Source organism: Sinocyclocheilus rhinocerous, unplaced genomic scaffold (genome assembly GCF_001515625.1).
Source record: "Sinocyclocheilus rhinocerous isolate Xijiao unplaced genomic scaffold, SAMN03320098_v1.1 scaffold2275, whole genome shotgun sequence".
NCBI lineage: Eukaryota > Metazoa > Chordata > Actinopteri > Cypriniformes > Cyprinidae > Sinocyclocheilus > Sinocyclocheilus rhinocerous.
Genome location: NW_015636540.1, coordinates 17,927 through 27,437, shown reverse-complemented (window position 1 = coordinate 27,437; position 9,511 = coordinate 17,927). Strand labels below are relative to the sequence as shown.

General features: G+C 40.2%; 1 protein-coding gene across 1 annotated transcript in view; it reads left to right on the top strand.

The window, feature by feature from the left end:
- LOC107747909 (lysyl oxidase homolog 4-like) overlaps positions 1-9,511 on the top strand; it is a 22,955-nt gene that overhangs the window by 2,800 nt on the left and 10,644 nt on the right. The window contains exons 3-9 of the mRNA XM_016562521.1: positions 4,304-4,342; positions 4,420-4,630; positions 4,711-4,891; positions 6,315-6,469; positions 8,006-8,029; positions 8,259-8,470; positions 9,244-9,489. Coding sequence (XP_016418007.1) covers positions 4,304-4,342; positions 4,420-4,630; positions 4,711-4,891; positions 6,315-6,469; positions 8,006-8,029; positions 8,259-8,470; positions 9,244-9,489 — 1,068 coding nt within the window. The remainder of the gene's footprint in view (positions 1-4,303; positions 4,343-4,419; positions 4,631-4,710; positions 4,892-6,314; positions 6,470-8,005; positions 8,030-8,258; positions 8,471-9,243; positions 9,490-9,511) is intronic.

Genomic DNA, 9,511 nt, shown 5'->3' with positions numbered 1-9,511 from the left:
ACTTTTTTTCTCGCAATTGCGAGTTTATATCACGCAATTCTGAGAAAAAAAGTCAGAACTGTGAGATAAAAAGTCGCAATTACCTTTTTTTAATTTATTATTCAGTGGCGGAAACGGGCTTCCATACTAAGACTACTTAAATTTTAAAAAAAATAATAATAAATGGTTAGTAAATAAAATATAAAAACTTGTCTTGCAACATTTCTAATTTTAATGTAGTTTAACTTGATCTACTAAAATAACTAAACTAAATAAAATAATTTAAAAAAAATCAAATTCGTAATATTATCAAAAACTATAAGTATATCAGTGATGCTGAAATAAGAGTAGTTTGAGCGTCTTCATCTGTTAAAACTGAACATGTTTCTCCGCACTGAAGATGATGGAGATTTCAATGTTCCTCTGCTCGTCTTTCTAAACATCTGAGCTCTTCCACACACTGAGATTCAGGAATAGCAGCATGTGTCCTCCTCTAATCGCATGTAATTACATGCTTCCATCCGTCTGTGTCTCAGTCTCAGTCTCGTCTGGATATATATGTGTCACTGAATATCCCAGTGTGCTGCACTTCCTCTTCCTGTGGGGATAAGCGTTTGTGTAAGACATCCAGTCGGCCGTATGAAGCGACCGCATGAGCCTCACAGAGACAGGCGTCCTCTGGCTTCAGGAACCACAGAGTGTTTTTATAGAGCGACTGGCCCATCGGGACGTTTCTGTCTGATAAACCTTCTCCTTCTTCATCAGAGCGCGTGTGTTTCCATCAGCTCTCACTTCCAGTTCCTGCTGAAATCAGCCGCTGCTTTCAGCTAGTCGTGTTCAGTCATAACAGGACAGGAGGATCGTGAGATTCAGAGGAAGTGTGTCGTGACTGGCTGAGACTGATTAAACCAGTTACAGTCACACCATCTTCATCAGCAGCGACGAGCCGAACGAACCCAAAGACCTTCAGCCACCATACGGCAAAAAATTAAATATATTTTTAAATATGTTTCAAAATGGCTAAATACATATGTGTTTCAAAATATATTTATGTTAATATATTTTCTACCAGTATATATTTTTTGTATATTTTAAAAATATATTTTTAAATATTTATATAAATATTTAGTCATATTTATAACAAATTGCCAAAATATATATATAAATATAACGTTTAAAAGTTTAACATTTTAACTTGAACACTTGAATGTGTTCGAAATTCTGCAAAAGACACAAGATGCGAGAACAACTTTAAGCAAACGTTCTATTGACGTTACTGGAAGAACGTTTAGAGAACCTTGCCAGAACATTCTGAGAACATTCCCTGTTAGGCCCAAAGTACGTTGCACTTTTTACGCGTACGCTAACGTATGCGTACAGTGCGCGTGACGCAAATTACGTTACCAGAATAGTACGCGCGCACTATACGCGCACCACCTGATTTTTGTAACCGTACTTTGTACGCGCAGGTCGCACATGCGCATTGAATTTGTTTTGCACTAATCAGTTGTTCCACAAGGTGGCAGCACTGTAGAAAACAAAACTAAAGTGATGGAACAACAACAACAAAATATGCGTTCGACTGTGTGCATACGCTAACGTATACACGTACAAAAATGAAGTATACTTTGGGCTTTAGTGCATGTTCTGTTAGAGTAGCCCTTGAATGCATTTTTCCATTCGATTGAGCTACTTTTCCATTGTTTTTCTCTGTAAACATGCGCTAGACAGACGTGTATGACCGTTGCGCTCACATCTCGAGTCTTTTGCAGTGTCTCGCACATAAGCGCCATGTTTTTAAGACGCTGTGTCAAGTTAAAAGAATTTCAATTTCTACACGCAGCGCTGCTCATCAATGTCAGTTCCAAAACAGTGAACCAATCAGAAGAGCCCGGAGGCGGGGCAAGCTTTTGTTTACAGTAGCAAGTTGGCATGGCAATAATCAGTTGTTCCACAAGGTGGCAGCACTGTAGAAAACAAAACTAAAGTGATGGAACAACAACAACAAAATATGCGTTCGACTGTGTGCATACGCTAACGTATACACGTACAAAAATGAAGTATACTTTGGGCTTTAGTGCATGTTCTGTTAGAGTAGCCCTTGAATGCATTTTTCCATTCGATTGAGCTACTTTTCCATTGTTTTTCTCTGTAAACATGCGCTAGACAGACGTGTATGACCGTTGCGCTCACATCTCGAGTCTTTTGCAGTGTCTCGCACATAAGACACGTTCTGTGTGTTATTCTGCCCACTGCAGCACTGAGAGAAAGTTTAATAAGAAAAACCACAGTTTTAATGAGCAGTATTCATGTGGTCCGGAATAGATTTAATAGTTTTGACCTTTAGTTGACTCTCACTTCACTTTACAGTCTCAGAGCAGATACGATGCAAGTGCTGCTCTTCCTCAGAATCCGTCTTGTTTTCTGCAAATCTCTACAGATTCGTGATCTAAGTGAGGGGTTTGAATCTCTCTTTCTCTGGTTCTGTGCGGTCTATATTAACCTCCAGCCGCAGTGAGACTCTGTGCTTCTGTGAGTGATGTTTAACAGCTGCTTCACTGCTCCACCCGTCTCCGCTCCGCTCGTTTCTGTCTGTTGCTTCGCTTAAACTCTGTTCATTGTGAGAAAAAGCACCTTGGAAGAAACTCACTAGTTTGACTTTATATGTAGATTAAATGTGTTTTCATTTCAGGCCATGAGAGTAACGAGCAGTTCTCTGATGTGATGTTATGGATTAAATCTAATCGTCAGATCTTTATATTTAAATATCATAATTAGTTTGACACAGATTGCATAAACACACTGAATAGCCACTTTTTGGACAAAACAGGTTGTTAAAGTCATCAGACCCTTACGGCACAAAAAATAATACTTTTTCAAATAAATTTTTTAATATATTTGAAAATATATTTAATATACTGTATATTTTACAAAGCATTTATAAATATACTTTGTCCCCCACATATTTCAATCTAAATTTTTTTTTAAAAAATCACATTTGAAGTCAAATTTAATTTTTTTGCCTAGAACAATGTGAACATATGATGCATTTGATGTTATGGCGTTTCACAAAAAACGTCCCAACTTTTCTGGAATTGAGGTTGTATGTGTATATATATATATATGAAATGTATTTTCTTGCCCCTGAAATACATTTTGAAATATATTTTGGTTGAAACTAAACATATTTTAAATTTCAATAATATATTTCCTTAAGCTTCACTGTTTAAAACGTATATTTAGCATATATTTTGTGCAGAAACATGTATATGTGTTGCTGTGTGTAGAGAATGTGTATAGGAGTGCTGCTTGTAGAGTCTGCTGAGCGTTAGACGTGTGTTTGTGTTTGTGTGCAGGCAGGCGTGTGATGTGCTCTAAACAGACTGAGTGTCTGGTGTGTTTCTGATGATCATTAATGCTTCTTCAGCTCTTCTGATCTTCTCTTCATGTGTCTGTGGCTCCGGGCTGCTCTCGGGTCATGTGACTGCTCTCAGCCAATCACAGCTCTGCATGGATCTGTGTTGATGTGGCAAATAAGTGGTTTCCTAAAGTCATGCTGCCAACCAGAGCGGACCACCAGCGCTCAGACAGACCATATATATATATATACATGCTGCTCTCACCATTTCCAGAAACACAATGCTATGTGCTGTTTCTGTTAGTTTGTTGTGTTTCCATGCGACACAGAGAGCTCTGTGTGTTACTGCAGGTGCTTGTGGGTATTTTTAACTGCTGCTTTAATTCAGTGACTCGTTAGGACACCCTTAAGACATAAAATACATCAGTAATATCAGCTTGTGATTTTTAAAGCCTTTACTTGCTGTCAAGTGTGTAATATGGGACTGCAGAGGGACATCAAACGCCGTCAAACCAAACAGATAAACTCATTTACTCACTACTAGTCACTTTGTGTTTATAATCGTGCTCTGGCAAGCTATTCTAGTTTTTTATATTTAAACTCATATTCTACATAAATATTGAAAGAGTGTTGCAGACGTTGAAGTCATGCGATATTGTGTTTAGGCTTCAAAAGTTGTGTTAATTTGTGAAGATTATTATAATGAACAAAACATTATTTTCTGCAACAATCCAAAAAAGCCAATGGAAAAATCCTGTTGGGTTTCCTCTGAAAATACGTCATCACTGCAGCCTCTCCTAAACCCCGCCCCCATAGACGTGTCAGCCAATCAGCTTACATGTATACTTGCACTGCATTCAGGGTACACTTTTGCTTTAATCAGCACACACTAACAAGCTCTGGCGCTCATGTGAAGCCTGTTTATTTAGTCCAATCCTATTTATTGGCTCATTTGTGTCGTTTCAGGAAACTGTGGGACTCAAAGATGGAGGATCCAGCCACAAGGTACGGCTTCATGTGCTGTTTGTTGTCAGTGCTGTGTGTATGAACAGACTCTCAGAGTGATGTGTGTGTGTCTGCAGGTCTGCGGTCAGTAAGAAGGCGTTCTGGGTCGAGCGGGTTCAGTGTTCGGGTACAGAGGTGTCTCTGACGCAGTGTCGGGCGCAGCTCTCCGTCCCACGGCACGACGTCCCCTGCGCCGGAGCGATGCACGCGGTGGTGCGCTGTGTCCCCGGCGCTCAGTTCTCCAGAAGCTCCGCCTCCAGACACCCGCAGGCCCCGCCCCCTCTGAACGTGAGCGCCGCACACAGTCCAGCTGCAGCTGTGAGCACTGGCTCCGGGGACGCGGCTCACGTGTCTGTGTGTTCCCGCAGGCGGAGGTGCGTCTGAAGGCCGGTGCGCGGCTGGGCGAGGGCCGGGTGGAGGTGCTCCGCGAGGGTAAGTGGGGGGCCGTGTGTGACCATCTGTGGGATCTAACAGCGGCCAGTGTGGTGTGCAGAGAGCTGGGCTTCGGCTCGGCCAGAGAGGCCCCGCGAGGAGCGCTCATGGGTCAAGGTAATGACTCCTCGCCATGGTAAAAGATTCAGAGCTGATACGAGCCGCTCGTTTCAATGCTATTTCCTCTTTCCCAGTGGCTGATGGGTCAGGGTTTGAGTTTCTCAGCCAGTCTAAACAGAACACATGACACACTCACACAGACGCAGTTCAGACGCTGCGATGGGAATGTTTAGTTCAGTCTTCATGCTCCTGTGGGAACACTGCAGTTTGGGCTGCACGGTTTTGGGACAAAATCTACTTGCAAACTATTACTAAATAAAAGTATTAAACAAAATAGGAAATATTCCTAACCCTGCACAATTTGGCCCAAAAAATTGTGATTATATATCTATATGACTAATAATAATATTATTATTATTTTATTTATTGCTATTATTATTACATAAAAATACAACAAAAATAAATAAATATTCCTAATCCTTTGGCACAATTTGGCCAAAGCAAAATGTAATAAATGTATATCAGTAACTATAAAATATTATTATTATTATTAAAGAAAAATATTAAACAAAATAATAAATATTCTTAATTAACTCCCAGCAATAAATCTAATAATAATAATGATTATATTATTACTATAAAATATGAAACAAAAAATTTCCTAACCCTTACCACCCTGCACAATTTAGCCATAAAATTGTGATTATATATCAATATAACTATAAAATCATAATAATAATTGGATTATTATTATTACTGTTTTTAATTAAAAAGATTAAACAAAATAAAAATATTTGTAACCCTAACAATTCTTATATTTAAAAAATACGATAAAAAAATTGAGTGCTTAAGATAAATAATGTCTTCATTTATTAATTTTCAGACTTGCAGCAGAGAGGCTAGGCTTATTGACAAGTATGTGTGGTGTAATGTTGGTCCAGCAGTTAGTCCAGGCCTAACCAGCATAAACCAGTCTGGAGACTCACTGAGTTACTCAGATGTTGTGGAACACAAAGGGCCCTGAATGCTTACTGCTGACCATGCACATCACAATACATCAGCACGATGATGATGAGTTCCCAACATGCTGTCATTTGTTCCATCGTCTCAGGTTTGGGGTTTTGCCCTGGTGTTTTAATGCCTCTATTTTCAGGGTAAATGTTCTGAATTATACGCTGTCAGTCTGTTCTTCAGTGGTGATGAGGAGAGTAAGAGACACGTTTGCTGGTGACTTCATGACCCAACCGTGCACAAATTACAGGGAGTGTCGTCCATACGCATGTGTCTCTCCGTCCCGTCTCTATTAAATGCTTCCATTTGGCCCGTGTGTGTAATTTACTGAATCCAGTGTCCACATCACACATGCAGGCCAGTTGCAGTTTTCTGCTGAACACAATGCGCTAATGACTATTTCTAGCAGGTAAATGGGCTTGTGGTGTCCAGACATCAGCACGTGGATGCTGTGTTTGTGTTTGTGCAGGTACAGGTCCGATCCACATGAACGCGGTGCAGTGTTCGGGCCGGGAGAGCTCCATCACACAGTGCCGCTTCCAGGAGGTTCAGCGTTACTCATGCAAACACTCCCAGGATGCATCTGTCCGCTGCAACGTCCCCAACACCGGCCTGAGCGCGACGGTACGTGCAGAGACACTTACTGTAATAGTACAGTAATCTTCTGCTTTGAGTCATTGGCAGCCTGTAGAAGCGGATGGTAAAAAGTTGTGAAATTTGGCACACTGGTCGAGGACCGTATGCACATTCATCATAGCAAATTTGGAGTCTCTAACTCAAACTCTCTAGCGCCACCAACTGTCCAAAGTTGCACTTATGTTATTCTAATAACCGTAAGGACTAGAAACAAAATTCTTTAAATTCTTCGCTTTTTTTAACTTTTTTTAAACTGTTGCTCTGTTTTTCACAAAAATCAAACCAGGTCGTCTTCAGATCATGCAGAAAAAAACTAAGTCAAACCCTTCAAATTAGTCAAAGCATTCTTGAATAACACGCGAACGAATTTGACGAAGAGCGCGCCATAGTGGTTGTGGCTGTATCTCTGCAACACTTTAACATATTCAGACCAAAGTTGGTGTGTGTAAAGACAACCATGACCTGAGGACACCTGCACAGTTTCAGCACAGCGCCACCTAGTGGACAGGAGATAGAATCCTTAGATCATGCCAATAACATCGATACCAATTATGCTATAATCGTCCAAAATTCCTATCCTGTCTGAGTTTGGAGTTCATTTGGAGGACTAAAGTGTAGACTTTGTTATAATTTTTTTACTTGTTATATTAAAATATTTTATTTACAAAGCACCCCAGCTTAATGTCTCTAAAAAGGAGTTTTTTATTTTCTTTGAAAACTTCTGACTTCTTGTAGACTGTTTGTCTGAATTTCACCAAATTTGATTCAGGTCACCTTCTCATCATGCTGACAAAACTTTACGAAATTCAAGTTGATTAGTTAAAATGTTCTTGAATAACACAAGAACAAATTCGATGAAGAGCACGCCAAAGTGAACATGAGGCTGTATCTCTGCAACACTCCAACATATTCTGACCAAACTTGGTGCGTGTTACGACATCCATACCTGCACAGTTTCGACATAACGCCACCTGATGGTCAGGAGTTAGATTCCGTGGATCATGCCAAGAACAACGATACCAATTATTAAATGTCCTATCTGCCATTTTGATTTTCTTTGAAAACCTCCTTTTTCAAACTTCTCTTTGACCAATTTTCACCAAATTTGATTCAGATCATGATGGCAAAAAAGTTATGGATTTTGTGCTAATATATGTCAAACTGTTATCGTTTAGCACATCCACAAAATTTATGGCATGATGCCGAAATGGTTTTGAAGCTGTAACTTTCTGACACTTTACCATATTGAAACACTAAGTGTGTCATTGTGACCATCAATTTTGTCACGGCGCCACCTATTGGTCAAAAGTAATTAGTAATTGAATCGTCTATAGATCATCTATAAATGTCTTTTTGCAGTCGTTCTGATGTTCCCTGCCATGCTCCTCATTGTCTCTCTTGTAGTGCTTGGCCCCTTAAATGCTGTCACAGTACTGTAGTTAGTTATAGTTTGAGCAAACATGAAGCAGTGATATTTCACCTGACGAGTGACGCTCGGGCTGCGGTGTCTCCTGTGATGCTCAGGTGCGTCTGGCGGGCGGGCGGGAGGCGGCGGAGTTGTTTCCCATGCAGAGGTAATTACAGCCCTGCACAGATTCAGGGAAAGAGCAGGAAACCAGAGAGAAAACAAACCCAAAATAGAGCCGCTGGACCGGAGCACATTTGAACTCGTATTAAAGCCTGTTTAAAAGCGGCTCTCGCTAAATAGACGGTGGAGAGGAACGTGGAAAATATTTGATAATGTGCATGAATTAGCTGTAATAGGGGGAGTTATTAGACTCTGGGTGGATTCCTGCGGATTCAGTCTCGTGTTCGGTCCGTCCCGCAGGAGACCTGGTTCTGGCCCAGCAGCTCCGGGTCCGAGGACATGCTTCTGAGCGGAACACACTGCATCGGCACCGAGATCTCCATCCAGCAGTGCCACAGGAACACACAGGTGTACTGCCCACGAGGAGGCGGAGCCAGAGCCGCCGGAGTCACCTGTGCGGACGCACACACACACACACACACACACACACACACACTCACTCACACACACACACATACACATATACATATACACACACTCTCAGATGCTAGACTAGGATATGACATCAGTCTCCAGGACTTCATATCATATAATATTGATTATTATATAATATATTAAAATGTAACAAAATAATACATCTTTTGAAAATCATAAAAAAACAGTCAAAATAAAATACTAAAAATTAATTAAATTATACAAATGCCAAACTAACATAAATAAATATTAAAATTTAAAATAAAACAGTAAAGTACTTACTAAAAATTAAATAAATCATAAAAATTTCAACAAAATAATTTGAAAATTAATACACAATAAAATGCTTACAAATTTTTTTTATATAAAAATGTCAAATTAATATAAATAATTTAAAATAAAATGCTTACTTAAAATGAATTAATACATAAGAATGTCAAAATAAAGTAAATAATTTAAAAATAAAAACAAAATGAAAACCCTTACTAAAAAAGGTGTAATATTTTATCAGTTTACTTGCATGTCATATCATCATTACTCATGAACATGCAAATCTGTTGATAAATTATTGAAATATTAACTTAAAATCTCAAAGTGACTTAAAGTAAATATTTCAGAAGGGGTTCAGGCGACCAAAAAGTGTCGGTTTAATATAATATTTTTGATTAAAGTGATTTGCTGCAGTATGTTGGACATTCATGCAGCTGTTAAATGTGCTGCTCTTGTGTATATGTGATGAGCGTGTGCTGTGTGTGTCCTCAGCGGCTCCGGATCTGGTGATAGATGCGCAGCTGGTGCAGGAGTCAGCGTATCTGGAGGACCGGCCGCTGCACCTGCTCACCTGCGCTCACGAGGAGAACTGTCTGTCGTCCTCCGCCGCGCGCATGAGCTGGCCCTACGGTCACCGGCGGCTGCTGCGCTTCTCCTCACGCATCATGAACCTCGGACGAGCCGACTTCAGACCACGAGCCTCGCGAGAGTCCTGGACCTGGCACCAGTGCCACCGGTGAGTGTGTGTGTGTGTGTGA